Raw genomic sequence first — 14,003 nt, forward strand, 5'->3', positions numbered from 1 at the left:
AAACTTAATGACAGAGTGTCTTTGCATGTTTTCTTCCAGTATGTCTATCTGTTCCTAAATAATCCGGGTGTCCATCCCAGTGATAAAGTGTGTATGAGACCATTTGTGGCATATGTGTGGTTTTGCACTGTATGAGGGTATCTGACGATTAGGGCTGTGCATTTGGGGGCATTTAGACATTGTTGGATGCGCATGCATGTTTGTGCAACAGTGTGTGATTGCAGTTGTAGACATCTGAATATTTACTTATTCACAACCCCCCAGGAGTACCCAGACAGAAAGGCCTAGCATGAGAGAGGCAGAGGAACTAAGATAAGGGGGAGAGAACAGGAGGGTGGAGGAGGAGAGAGACAGAGATGGAGGTAATGAACAGGGCATGAGGAAAAATCCAAAAAAAAAAAAAAAAAGAAAAAATCAGAACGTAGAAGAGAAGACTTTCCTGGTGGTCCAGTGATTAAGAATTCATCTGTCAATGCAGGGGACATAGGTTCAATCCCTGGTCTGGGAAGATTCCACATGCCACGGGACAACTAAGCCTTCTGTGCCACAACTACTGAGACTGTGCTCTAGAGGCCAGAGGCCACAACCACTGAAGCCCGTGTGCCTAGAGCCTGGGCCCCACAACAAAAGAAGGCACTGCAATGAGAAGCCTGCTCACTGGAGCTAGAGATGGACTGTGTGCAGTAACGCAGACCCAGCGCAGTCAAAAATAAATAAATACGTTTTAAAAAAATGTAGAAGGAAGTTCCATGCAAAGAGTTGACTCATTGGAAAAGACTCTGATGCTGGGAGGGATTGGGGGCAGGAGGAAAAGGGGACGACAGAGGATAAGATGGCTGGATGGCATCACCAATTCGATGGACATGAGTTTGAGTGAACTCCGGCAGTTGGTGATGGACAGGGAGGTCTAGCGTGCTGCAACTCATGGGGTCACAAAGAGTTGGACACAACTGAGTGACTGAACTGAACTGACTCTAGGGATCTGAAATTAAAGAGGGGCAGGGTGGGGTCACAGCAAGGCCATAAATCAGAAGATCTGGGTATGGCTTCACTTTGGGTCATCACCTGTGTGACCTTGACAATGCCAGCTGTCTGGGCCTCAGTTGACCAAAAGAGTGAAAATAGATAACCTTTGGGTACACACCAAAGAAGGAGAGGAGAGAAAAGTGGAAATAAAAACATACACAGGGAAAAGAGACAGAAACAAGTAGAAAGAGAGATAGAGGAAGAAACAACAGAGGCCTGGGAGCCAGCCAGAGGTAGAACGGAGAGAACCGGACCCGGACTCCTTGAGTCAGGAATGTGGGCGCCTGCTTCCCACCCCTTACCCCAAAGCTTCGATGTCCTTAAGCCCTTAATAGGTAAGGCAGGCAGATGGAGAGAGGCGCCTGGAATGACAGCCACTCGCCAGCGCTCAGAGGCCTGCCAAAGCCACACAAACCAGATCTGTCTTCAGTGCCCCCAGCCCCCCAGATGTAGGTGTGCCAGCCACCTGGAATGACTCATACCCTGGCGATGTGGGCACACATACCAAAAGCAAGCCTGGGCATCCTGCCCACCTGCACAGTGCAGGCCAAGGGGAAGACGATATCCCGGCTCTTGAGGGAGGTTGGGGTGGTGGTGTCAAGGGCTACGCACCCCACATCTTGCTACTTTGCTACCTTGCCCCCAGAGCGCCTCCTAGCGACCACCTGCTCGGGTCGAGACCTAGGTGTCCCTTCCACCCTCCCCCCCCCGAATCTTACCGGGAAGCGGGAGAACCAGATGGGGTGTTACGCAAGGCCTGATGTTTACCTCCCGCAGGGGCCTCCTCCCTCCCTATAAAGCCTGACGTGGTGGGGAGATTGGCGGAGACAGACTGGTTGAAGACGGAGGCGATCCCAGGAAAGCCTCAGAAAGTTAATGCGGGAGGCGGAGAGCGGGGCAGAGACGCAGCCAGCAGCCGAGGCGCACCGCCATCTGCGCACCCGAAGGCGGTCGCGGTGGTCGCGGAGGGGACGGCGCCCGGGCGCTGGCTCCCCATGGAGGCGTCCGAGCTTCTGGGACCGGGGCTGGTGGAGCGTCTGGAGCAGCTGGCGACGTGCCCGCTGTGTGGGGGCCCCTTCGAGGACCCGGTGCTCCTGGCGTGTGAGCACAGCTTCTGCCGCGCGTGCCTGGCCCGCCGCTGGGGGACCCCGCCGGCGACCGGCCCCGAGACGCCCCCCACCGCCTGTCCGTGCTGCGGCCTGCCGTGCCCCCGCCGCAGCCTGAGGTCTAACGTGCGGCTGGCGGTGGAGGTGCGCATCAGCCGCGGGCTGCGGGAGAAGCTGGCCGAGCCCGGAGCCCGCGCGGGGAAACGCCGAGGCGGGCGCATCCCTACCATGGGCTGCCTGGACCCGCAGGGAGAGGTGAGGCGGGGTGCGCTTCGCGAGTCCGCAGCTGTCCGCGGAAGGGGCGATCGGCTGGGGAGAACAGCAACTCCCGACCCGGGGCCCTTCTGGAAGTTTAGGCAAAAGGAGTTGGAAAGAGTCCAGCTGAGGACGAGGGGGCGGCGGCTGTCAACTGAGAGGTGCCAGGACGCACGGCGGGAAGGAGTTGACGCTGTGCCCAGAGCCAAGGGGGCTGGACGGATGCCTGGCTCCTGTTAGAGGGGCTGGAGGGAAGGGGTTAGGGAGGCAGAGAAGGGGCTGGGGCACTAGACAGAACTCGGGGAGACCCCCGAGGCCCTGCGAAGAGCGCGCGAACTGGGAAGCTGGGAAAGACGCCACTGGGCGCCAGTGAGGAGGAGGCCCGGCGGGGAGGAAAGGGGAGGAAGCAGAAGGGGGCGGGAGCAATCTGGGGGCCTGGGAGGTTAGTGAGGGAGATCGAAACTCGCCCAGGGGAGGAGGAGCAGGAGGGAGGGCGGAGAAAAAGCGGGAGGGGAGAGATGGAGGGGGGCTGTCAAAAGGAGGGAAGAAGAGAGGCAGGTCCAAACTTTCCTGCAGCGTCCTGGGGTAGGTCCCCGCGCTCCGGTCTAGACCTTGCTGTGTTGCTTGTTATTGTTGTTCTCAGCCCCTCCCAGGGCCCCAGGCAGAGGAGGACACGGGTGGAGGCAAGGTCTGGGAGAACAACCTGGGGACCCCTGGCTCCTCTCCACTTCCCACCCTGATCGCCCACCCTCCCACTCTCCCGCGTCCCTCCTGGGCCTCTGACTCCTTGGCGGTCAACCATCCCCGTTCCCTTGATCGACCCCCAGGCGCCCCGGATTCCCTTCTGGCTTCTCGCCAGCCGCCGAGCCGGTCTAGAGTCTTGTTTCCACCCTTTGAAGTCTACATATACCTAATTAGTCTCTGTGTAATTGGCATAACTAGACAAGTTGTCTTTCCTCTCTCCCCTTCACCATCCCTCTGGTCTGCCCCAGTCTTCTCCACTGGACAGAGACGTGGAAAGAAGGAATCCTAGAATTTGGAGAGGGAGCATCCCACGCCCTCTACCGGCTCCCAGGGTGCCCTGCAGGTCGGCGGGGCCTTCTGGGACACATCCAAGTCCAGCTGCCTCCATGGTCAGGGTAGAGAGACACAGAACAAAAGGCCCAATAAACGCCACTGGGCTTTTATGGCAAGAGGGGAAGCGGTTTTATTATAAGACTTCAGTTAACGAACTCTTAGCCTAAGGACTCTAGGTATGTGTTTGGTCTCTGTGATGGATAAAGCTGGATGTTTATCTGGGATAGACCCTCAGGAACGTGGATGAGCATAGGGGCATTGACACAGAGAAGGGAGGTGGGGAGGAAGCAGGGAAAGGTGAGGACTCTGGGGGCAGAAAAAGGCCGGGATGACACTAGGGAAGGGGAACTGAGTGGCTCTGGGGCGAGGGAGGCGGATGGTGGGGGGTGGAGTTAGGGGGATGAGAACGTGGTGATGGACAGGAAGGAAAGGTCATGCAAGGAGAAGGGGAGAGTGAGAGGAATAAGGAGCACACGGGGCTAAAGATGGGAGATCACTTTGAGATGCGGAGAGGGCCCTCACCAGAACAGACCCAGCCACCTGAGGGTGGGGAGCTCCCCTCAGGATGAAGCCCAGAGCTCACACCCATGTTTTTTTCTGTCCACTCCAGGATATGAAGATGACATGGAGAAGGTGAGTTCCATTTTTACTGTTTCTTCCTTTCCACTACCAGCGGCCACATCCATCACCTGTCACGGGAACCACAGCTTCATCCCCACTCCCAGACAGGTTTCCTGGGTTGGCCTCACCCTTTTCTGCCCCAGAGATGTGAGTGGGGGAGGGGTGCAGGCATCAGAGGGCAGAGGGTGTCTACCAATTTCTTGACTCTTCTCCCTCATCCCTCCAGGTTTGATGCCCCAACACCCAAGGCATCTAACTCAGAGGATGAGCTCCCTGAAGATTACCCAGTGGTCAAAAACATGCTTCACAGACTGACGGGTAAGGAGGGCAGAAGAGAGGGAACTAAATGAGAAACTTTTCAGTTTGTTCCCTTTTCTCAAATATGATCCAGTCCTTTTTGATGTCTCTGTTAATTTCCTAGGGCTGCCATAACCAAGCATCTCACACTAAGTGGCTTAACAGAAATTTAGTGTCTCATGATTCTAGAAATAGAAGTCAGGTATCAACAGCATTGGTTCTTTCTGATCACTGAAAGGGAGAATCTGTTCCAGGACTTCTCTCTTAGCTTCTGGTAGCCTCAGGTGTTCCTTGGCCTGTGGATGGCATTCTCCCTGTGTCTTTCCTCTAGACACACTTCCCTCTATACACACTTTTTGGGTCCAAACTTCCCTTTTTATAAGGACATGGGTTATATTGGATTAGGGTCCACCCTAATGACCTCATTTTAACTTGATTACCTTTATAAAGATTCTCTTTCCAAATACAGTCAAATTCTGAGGTCTTGGGGGGACTTCATATTTTGGGGGGGGGGGGTGAAAGAACACGATTTAACCCATAACAAGGTCAAGACTTAACCCTCGTGTTCCAGCCATTCTCCCCTTTCCTGTTCATACACTCACACAACAGACCCCTGGAAGTCCAATCTCTGCTGCCACCACTTCTCATCACTCCCTTCCAGAAGTGTCCTGGAACTCGCGTGTCTCCTTGCCCGTGGGGCTCTGGGCCTTCTCTGCAGCTTCTGGGGAGTTCCTTCCATCACTCCCACGGCTGTCCTCTGCCCCTCTTTAAACTGCCTAGAGAAGGTGCTCCACCCTGATGGACACCCACCATCCCAGATGGCTTCTAGTACCCCTAGTCCAGAAATCTTTCTTTAAAGCACCCCAAACACACAAGGTCAAGGACTAATTCTTTCTGGTCCCTTGGCTATCACCGCCTTCTCTCTCCTCCGCCCCACCCTCCCTGTAGAACTAGGCCTGTCTACTCCCACCTATTCCTGTGGGTGGTGGGCTGGTTTATCAGGATACTTCGGATTCCTCTCTCTGCCCACCCCCTCACTTGGGGTGCTGGTTTCTGGTATCAGTCCTCCTCTTGAGCTCCACCTTTCCCATCCTGTGGACCCAGCTCCCACGCCCTGCCCCAGATGCTGCAGATTGACATATCGGTCCTCCTGGCTCCCAAGAAGTCAGTCCAGCTTCACTCTCTCCAAGTCCACAACCCAGACAACCCCTCCTTGAACCTCTGCGCTATGCCCCTGCCCTGGGCCGGCAGGGTCCTTCTCCAGGCCCAACTCTCCAGAAGGAAGTGGCCCATCAGCGCTGGCGGGGTCTCGCCCAGGCCTACTCTTCATTCGCCTTCACCCTCGGTGGTCCTACAGCCGCCTTTGTAGAGCGCTGTTGTGAGCCTCTTGCGTCCGACCCCGTCTCCGCCTGGGAAAGCCCTCTCACACGGTCTTCCTCGTGCCTTCCTCTCTCCAGCCGACCTGACCTTGGATCCTGGCACCGCACACCGCCGCCTGCTCGTCTCTGAGGACCGCCGCAGCGTCCGACTGGCCCCACCGGGGACACCGGCGCCCCCCGATGGCCCGGCGCGCTTCGATCAGCTTCCAGCGGTGCTGGGCGCGCAAGGCTTTGGGGCTGGCCGCCACTGCTGGGAGGTGGAGACCGCGGACGCCGCCTCCCGCGGAGACTCTTCCGGGGAGGATGAGGACGACGGGGAGAGCCTCTACGCCCTGGGCGCGGCCGGGGAGTCGGTGCGACGCAAGGGCCGAGTAGGGCTGTGCCCCGCGGGGGCCGTGTGGGCCGTGGAGGGCCGCGGCGGCCGGCTGTGAGCGCTCACCGCCCCAGAGCCCACCCCGCTGGGCGGCGCCAGGCCCCCGCCGCGGCGCATCCGCGTGGACTTGGACTGGGAGCGGGGCCGCGTGGCCTTCTACGACGGCCGCTCCCTCGACTTGCTTTTCGCCTTCCAGACGCCCGGTCCCCTCGGGGAGCGCGTGTTCCCGCTGCTGTGCACCCGCGACGCCCGCGCCCAGCTCCGCATCGTGCCCGCGGAAGGCTGAGAAGCTAGCCCACAACCCCCGTTCTGGCCTGGCCCAAATGAGCACGGTCATCCGTACTCATTCCAGGGATCCTGCCCGTGCCCACTGGGCAAGTGTATTGAGAAGCACCCCGGACCTCCCTCCATATTCTCCAAATAGGACCTCAACTGGCCTCGTTTCCACATCCATGCCCAAAGCAGAGTTCCTGAACCTCCTTCCCCCATCTTGGGATGCTCCTCCCCCTCGGCTATCTCAGTACTTCCCCCAGGGATCCCTCCCCTTCTATATTTCCCAGGCTTGATTGGGGAACAGGTCCTGCCCCACCAGTACTGGTAAATGGCCCATTTTTAATACATAGAGGGCCAGCTGGTCAAATATTTACCTCCCACCCCTGCCCCTCCTCCTGGCAAAGAAGAGCACGGTGCCCTCTCCACAGCTCTGAGGTTTGGGCTTCCCTGCCTTCTCCACTCTAAGGTTTCTCTTCAAGACAAAGGAGACCTTCCTCCCCTAAGACAAGAGGCTTAACTCTGGCCTGGGCCTTAGGGCTCTCTTTTTTTGGGAGATGGGGGGCAGGACAGTTCTATTCCACCCTGACTACCTTCCATGCTTACAGCCATTTCCTGTTAAGAATCTTCTTAACCAACAACCCACTCCCCACCAGCCCCACAGCCAGCTCCATATGAGCATGGCACATACTCATAACACAGAACCAATGGTGCTACCTCTCCTTTTCTCAACCTGGGCATGGCCCAGACACCCCAAATTTGCCCTTGTATATACAGCCTCACTTCTTTCCCCATATGTATAAATGGGTCCATATTTAACACATTTTGTGATGTTGGGTTATTTATTTTGTGCATCTGTGGCAATAAATGAGATCTCAGTGGTGGTATGGATTTGACTGATCTCTGCAACTGTGCACTGCAAAAGGCCTGGAAAATGATATCCAGATCCCAGTAAGGGGTGGGGAGGGCTGGGAGGGCTGGATATCTGGGCTGGGAGAGACATCAAGGCCTTGGAAGGAAGGGGTGAGATTGCATCTCTTGGCTCCCTCCCTTTTCCATCCTCTCCCAGGGACCCAGGCCCCTGGGTCGGATCTGTCTCCTAAGTTGGAAGACCAAAGGCTGAGGAGATAGTGGGCTCTAAGTGACTAGTCTTGGAGCCAGTTTTGTCAGAAACCCTAGTCACATGAGAACGGTGAGGAGAGAGGACATGCCCATTTCTTTTTTCCATTTCTCATTAAAGGTGAGAAGGACAAAGACCTCCCTCTCTCCTAACTCCTCTTAAGGGCTTGGGGGAAGTGGGCAGGAGAGAAGGGAAAGGGCTAGGAGCCCTGAGGTCTCACAGAAGACCTCACATCCCACAGGCAACGACTAAGAGTTAGGATGACATAAATACATAAGTGGAAGAGCTCTAAGCCAGGATTAACAAGCATAGCTGGAGCAAGATTGCCTGGAATCTGACTAGGACCCTGGCAGTGAAAGCTGGGGCTGCTGGAAACCCAATTTAGCTGTTTGGAACTCAAGTAGAGAGTGCAAGGGGCCAAGATAACTGGATCCCAGGACAGGCAGTTTGGCAGTGAGAACAAAGGAAAAAGATTGGGATCAAGATGCCTGGATCCCTGGAGAGAGGAGGCTGGGTATTGTAAGGAGAAATGAGGGCTGGGGGAACCCAGAAGCCTAGGTTCTGGAATAGCAGCAAGTCAGAATTCCAGGATCTCTGTCCACCTTCCTCTCCCTCTTCCCTCTGTCAGGCAGAGGAGAGGGGAGGAGGGGGCTGGAGAAGGGATCAAATCGTGGGTTTAGTCCCCGAGTAGCCACATGAATACATTCAGGGCCAGACAGACACAGGAATGGTGGGGGAGCGAGGAATTTAGTGCTGCATTGGCCCTGGAGGGGGCTGGGAGGGGTCAGGAGGCTGGGGAGGGCTGGTGGGGCTTGGTCCCGGGGTTGCATGACGCCGTCCTTTGCGGTGGCCCCGCACACAGTGTGTGTGACCACAGCCCTCCTCTTCCTCGTCATCACTCTCTGTGGAGCTCTCGCCAAAGGCCCGAGGTTTCTCATAAATACAGCAGCCTGGATTTGGATGGAGGAGCCCAGTGAAAAAGGAGGAAGAGTTCAGATGTAGTGTCAGTTCCATTCCCACTGGATCTCAGTCAAAATTCCTACTTCCCACCATTTTCTCCTTCTACCTTCCAGATCCAGCTTCCCCAGGCCTACACTCTGGGACTCTGTCACCTACCCACCTTGCCTTTCCAGCCGGGAATCCAAAGCTCCTCTTCTCCCACCTCAGATACCTTTGACTTTAGGCCTTGCACATGGAAATTGAAGCCCCTCCCTACCTCTTTCCCTCTAACTTTAACCTCCTCTCCCTGATAACAGAGAACCACCAAGGCAGCCACAGGACTGTGAGCATCTGGGGGCTTTGGGAAGGCCAGTGAATGCCTGAAGGCAAAAGATATGCTTAGGGGAGCCAGGACTCCAGCGTTACTGTGGGGCAACAATTACTCACATTTTGATGAGCGGCGGCCCATGTGTTCATTGTCCACAGTGTCACTCGTCCATTCCACCTTTTTCTCTGGCTTCCGTTTCCGAAGTTTGATGGTTAGGCTCCGGTTCTCCTGGAAGGTTAAGAAGGATAGGCATACCTAGCTAGTCCCCTCCTACTAACTCTTCCTGCGTCCTCCCTGGGGCCTCCTTTCTTCCCTTTCCCAGTTCAATCAGGATCACAAACACAGCTACAGAGGAGCTGATGCTGGGAGGAGATAGAACAGGTTTTTGACCTCAAGGAGTCCCTTGAGGAATTCTGTTCTTAGTATTCTTAGTAACCACTAGTATACAGAGAAGATACAATTCCTAACCTAGGGAAAGTCCCAGCAAATCTTCAAAGGAAAATATAATCCTCGCTGTTCCTCCATCTTCCTCCCCAAATCATCTTTGGTGGTATTAATACATGAAAATTATTTTTTCAGTCACCAATGCCTAAACTTTGATCTCCCTTTCTTTTCCCAGAACGCCTATTCTTTTTCCCATTAAAGAAATGACTCTGTTCTCACATCTCTCATCCTCAAGCCCAGCCCTCCCAATCTGTTATCCACCTATTCTCCAGCATCCTGGCATCTCTAGTAACTATTACTCTAAACTCCCTTAATCAAAGGGTTATTAAGCCCGACAGGAACATCTCCTATTGAAAGCAATGTTTTTGCAAAAACGCTGTTTTTCTCTACATCTCTGATTTTTCAAAATACTCCCATCATCTCCCTTTTCTTGTTCCCTCATTCCCTCTGCTTCCGTTTGCAATAATCTCTTCAAGAAATATTTATTGATAAGCATGCTTAGTGTCAAGTTTCCCTACAGCGAGCTTCCAACCATGCTTTCTCACACAACCCTTCATTTCCCCCAGTACATCCCTTGCTCATTAATCGCCAAGTTCCCAGTCTTTCAATACTTACAGACACCACCATCCCAAGCAGTATCACCTACATCTTAACTCTATTGCATGTCACTTGACCAGCCTTCTGCACCAACTCTGACACACCAAAAAATCCCTAATACTCTGCGATTCTCCCAAACCCACTTCCTCCCATATCCCCAGGCCCAGCCCATCCAGCAACTCTCCAAAGCCTTATCCCTTCCCTCCCGGTATCTCTCAGACCCCTAAACAGCACCGCCCCCAGCCTTTCTCACGGGCTCCGTTGTCACGGTAACCGTTGTCTCAGTGACGGTCTCACTCAGCCCGGCCCCTGCCTCCGCCATGGCTAAGGCTGAGGAGAGAGAGAAGCGGAGGAAAGGGGATGAGGCACCCTTCTGTCTTTTCTGTGTCTCTGAGGTCTAAGAGAATCGGTATCGATTCAGATTAGCAGCCAGGATCCTCCACCTTCTTTTTTCCCCCTCCTCCTGGGCCTCCGCTGCCCCACCCCTGGGGATAACCTGTCCAACCCCAGTTCCGGCTCCCTACTTCCGGGTGTGACGCGTTCTGTGGTCCCCCTTTTCCCTTCCTGGTACTAAATGCGTCAAAGCGCTGGGTCGCCGGATTAGTTCCGCCGTAATGTGACAGTGCGCAGGCGCCGCAAGGAGGCGACACAACTTTGGCGGAAGAGGCATCACTTTTGTACGGGAGCAGGAGGCGGGGCGAGCAATGACTGCATGGTCTTGCAAAGCAGAGATTGAGCAGGAATCCGCGGTGGAGGTTAGAGCTGGGCCTGTTCCTGAAGACTGGGTACCGCACCCGGTTCAGACGTCCCGTAGCTGAGTCCATTTCATTGCCATTCCTTGTGTGTGTGTGTGTGGCGGGGGGGGGAGCGGGGCGGGGGGGGGGGGTGAGGGCGGGAAAAAATAAGGGGCAATAGTAATGATCCTACCACAGCCTAACTTCGTTTCCTTATTGTTTTATCTGGGAATTATGCAGTCGGGACCTGGGAGCAGCTGGAAACACACTTGATTAAGAATTTTAATCCTCCCTCTGTGCCCGTAGGGGTTGGAGCAGGGCACTTAATGCACCTTCAATATGGATTATTTCCTGTCACTGGCGCATGAAACACTCTCGAGTCTGCGTTTTAGCTCCAAGTCTACAACAACAAATGGGGAAGACCGGAAAAAATACTAACAAAAATATAAGACATTAGAATATTAACATAGATGTAAGACTCATCTGTGAAACTGAGTTTAGTCACATACTGCCTACACTTGGTCTGGGGTGGAGATGGGAAAGATTAAACACAGAAATGGTCATCAGTTCAGTTTAGCCACTCAGTTGAGTCCAACTGTTTGCGATCCCATGAATTGCAGCACACCAGGCTTCTCTGTTTACCACCAACTCCCAGAGCTTACTCAGACTCATGTCCATCGAGGCGGTGATGCCATGCAACCATCTCATCCTCTGTCATCCCCTTCTCCTCTTGCCTTCAATCTTTCCCAGCGTCAGGTCTTTTTAAATGAGTCAGTTCTTCGCATGAGGTGGCCAAAGTATTGGAGTTTCAGCTTCAGCATCAGTCCTTCCAATGAATATTCAGGACTGATTTCATTTAGGATGGACTGGTTGGATCTCCTTGCAGTCCAACAGACTCTCAAGAGTCTTCTCCAACACCACAGTTCAAAAGCATCAATTCTTCAGCGCTCAGCTTTCTTCACAGTCCAACTCTCACATCCATACATGACTACTGGAAAAGCCATAGCTTTGACTAGATGGACCTTTGTTGACAAAGTAATGTCTCTGCTTTTTAATAAGCTGTCGAGGTTGGTCATAACTTTTCTTCTAAGGAGCAAGTGTCTTTTAATTTCATGGCCACAGTCACCATCTGCAGTGATTTTGGAGCCCCCCAAAATAGTCTGTCACTGTTTCCCTATCTATTTGCCATGAAGTGATGGGACCACATGCCATGATCTTAGTTTTCTGAATGTTGAGTTTTAAGCCAAATTTTTCACTCTCATTTTCATCAAGAAGCTCTTTAGTTCCTCTTCACTTTCTGCCTTAAGGGTGGTGTCATCTGCATATCTGAGGTTTTTTATATTTCTGCTAGCAATCTTGATTCCAGCTTGTGCTTCATCCAGTCCAGTATTTCTCATGATGTACTCTGCATATAAGTTTTAAGCAGAGTGACAATATACAGGCTTGACATACTCCTTTCCTGATTTGGAACCAGTCTGTTGTTCCATGTCCAGTTCTAACTATTGCTTCTTAACTTGCATACAGATTTGTCAGGAGGCAGGTCAGGTGGTCTGGTATTCCCATCTCTTTAAGAATTTTCCACAGTTTGTTGTGATCCACACAGTCAAAGGCTTTGGGATAGCCAATAAAGCAGATGTTTTTTTCTGGAACTCTATTGCTTTTTTGATGATCCAGTGGATGTTGGCTCTTTGATCTCTGGTTTCTCTGCTTTTTCTAAACCCAGCTTGAACATCTGGAAGCTCATAAATTACAATATAAGCCAGTTTGTATGATAAAAATAAGTGTATGTTTCTCAAGGAGCAAAAGAGTGGTAAAGAACAGGCAAGCAGACGAATGAGTTTTTTAGGTAAAGAAAGCAGCATATAAATTACTTGTGTGTACTGAAGAAAATGCATTCCTGTATTTGCAGAGTACATCATGAGAAACTCTGAGCTAGAAGAAGCACAAGCTGCAATCAAGATTGCTGGGAGAAATATCAACAACCTCAGATATGCAGATGACACCACCGTTATGGCAGAAAGCAAAGAGGAACTAAAGAGCCTCTTGATGAAAGTGAAAGAGGAGAGTGAAAAAGTTGGCTTAAAGCTCAACATTCAGAAAACCAAGATCATGGAAAATAGATGGGGAAACAGTGGAAACAGTGTCAAGACTAATTTTTTGGGCTCCAAAATCACTGCAGATGGTGATTGCAAGCCATGAAATTAAAAGACACTTATTCCTTGGAAGGAAAGTTATGACCAACCTAGATAGCATATTCAAAAGCTGAGACATTACTTTGCCAACAAAGGTCCATCTAGTCAAGGCTATGGTTTTTCCAGTAGTCATGGATGGATGTGAGAATTGGACTGTGAAGAAAAGCTGAGCGCTGAAGAATTGATGCTTTTGAACTGTGGTGTTGGAGAAGACTCTTGAGAGTCCCTTGGACTGCAAGGAGATCCAACCAGTCCATTCTAAAGGAGATCAGTCCTGGGTGTTCATTGGAAGGACTGATGCTAAAGCTGAAACTCCAATACTTTGGCCACCTCATTCGAAGAGTTGACTCATTGGAAAAGACTCTGATGCTGGGGGGGATTGGGGGCAGGAGAAGGGGACAGAGGATGAGATGGCTGAATGGCATCACCGGGTCGATGGACGTGAGTTTGAGTGAACTCCGGGAGTTGGTGATGGACAAGGAGGCCTGGTGTGCTGCAATTCATGGGGTCGCAAAGAGTCGGACACAACTGAGCTACTGAACTGAACTGAAGGAGAGTTCCAGATGATGACTGACAGGTAGACGTGGTTATGAGGCCCTGTAAAGTTTGCAAGAAACTTGGAGATTATCCAGTCCGTAAAAGGCTTAAAGTAGGACAGGACATGAACAGATTTTATTATATTTCAGGAGTGGGGCACTAAAGTCAATTACCAGAAATGTTCAGACACACAGTGGAAGAAACTAAGTTGCCCATCTGTCTAAGTTGCCATGGATAGTGTATCAGTTCAGTTCAGTTCCATTCAGTTGCTCAACTCCTGGAGCTTGCTCAAACTCATGAGAGCTCCCAAAATATAAAGGGCCACACAACTGTAAGATAAATCATGTCTGTCATCTTCTCAGTCCAGTTCAGTCGCTCAGTCGTGTCCGACTCTTTGTGACCCCATGAATCGCAGCATGCCAGGCCTCCCTGTCCATCACCAACTCCCGGAGTTCATCTTCTAGTCACTACTTAAACCAAAGAATGCAGGAATACTAATTCCCAGGCTGAAATTTGAATATGCTGATTGTGCCTGGACTAAGTATTTGTTTGCCTTTAAAGTTTTTGGCTCAAACTGAAAAAAGTAAGCTATGACTCAGCATGTAGAGTTTAAAGCCCATTAAAATAAAAAATCTTTGTGGATTGGGATTCCTGTTGATTTTTTTTCCTACTTTTCTATATATGAATCTGTTACAGTGTAAAAAATAT

The 14,003-nt window shown here is 52.2% G+C and overlaps 2 protein-coding genes and 1 long non-coding RNA gene across 4 annotated transcripts; 2 read left to right on the forward strand and 1 right to left on the reverse strand.

Annotated features, from left to right (window-relative positions):
- The first annotated feature begins 1,849 nt into the window (after positions 1-1,849).
- Positions 1,850-7,291, forward strand: RNF39 (ring finger protein 39). Its single transcript, XM_003587705.6, has 4 exons — positions 1,850-2,387; positions 4,075-4,097; positions 4,312-4,403; positions 5,840-7,291. The coding sequence occupies exons 1-4, from the start codon at positions 2,022-2,024 to the stop codon at positions 6,190-6,192; spliced, it is 834 nt and encodes a 277-aa protein (XP_003587753.6). The 5' UTR covers positions 1,850-2,021; the 3' UTR covers positions 6,193-7,291.
- PPP1R11 (protein phosphatase 1 regulatory inhibitor subunit 11) lies at positions 7,228-10,386 on the reverse strand. 2 transcript variants are annotated; one of them, NM_001100295.2, is made up of 3 exons: positions 10,086-10,386; positions 8,911-9,019; positions 7,228-8,474 (listed from the first exon to the last, which is right to left on the reverse strand). In NM_001100295.2, exons 1-3 carry the CDS (start codon positions 10,152-10,154, stop codon positions 8,272-8,274), a joined length of 381 nt encoding a protein of 126 aa, NP_001093765.1. In that variant the 5' UTR covers positions 10,155-10,386; the 3' UTR covers positions 7,228-8,271. The 2 variants fall into 2 exon arrangements, with proteins under 2 accessions (NP_001093765.1, XP_005223660.1); XM_005223603.2 differs by having other exon boundaries at positions 9,851-10,360.
- Positions 10,387-10,506: 120 nt separating this feature from the next.
- LOC132343633 (uncharacterized) lies at positions 10,507-13,943 on the forward strand. Its single transcript, XR_009492562.1, has 2 exons — positions 10,507-10,587; positions 12,476-13,943. It is a non-coding gene; the product is annotated as an uncharacterized lncRNA (long non-coding RNA).
- Positions 13,944-14,003: the final 60 nt, after the last annotated feature.

The sequence above is a fragment of the Bos taurus genome, chromosome 23 (genome assembly GCF_002263795.3).
Source record: "Bos taurus isolate L1 Dominette 01449 registration number 42190680 breed Hereford chromosome 23, ARS-UCD2.0, whole genome shotgun sequence".
NCBI lineage: Eukaryota > Metazoa > Chordata > Mammalia > Artiodactyla > Bovidae > Bos > Bos taurus.

Bases quoted from the DNA above. Each gene is read 5' to 3' on its own strand.
- RNF39 (XM_003587705.6), top strand. From the start codon at position 2,022: ATGGAGGCGTCCGAGCTTCTGGGACCGGGGCTGGTGGAGCGTCTGGAG. The intron at 2,388-4,074 runs GTGAGGCGGGGT...TGTCCACTCCAG, and splicing joins GCCTGGACCCGCAGGGAGAG to GATATGAAGATGACATGGAG. The intron at 4,404-5,839 runs GTAAGGAGGGCA...TCCTCTCTCCAG, and splicing joins CATGCTTCACAGACTGACGG to CCGACCTGACCTTGGATCCT.
- PPP1R11 (NM_001100295.2), bottom strand. From the start codon at position 10,154: ATGGCGGAGGCAGGGGCCGGGCTGAGTGAGACCGTCACTGAGACAACG. The intron at 9,020-10,085 runs GTGAGAAAGGCT...TTAACCTTCCAG, and splicing joins TTACCGTGACAACGGAGCCC to GAGAACCGGAGCCTAACCAT. The intron at 8,475-8,910 runs GTGAGTAATTGT...ATCCAAATCCAG, and splicing joins GGGCCGCCGCTCATCAAAAT to GCTGCTGTATTTATGAGAAA.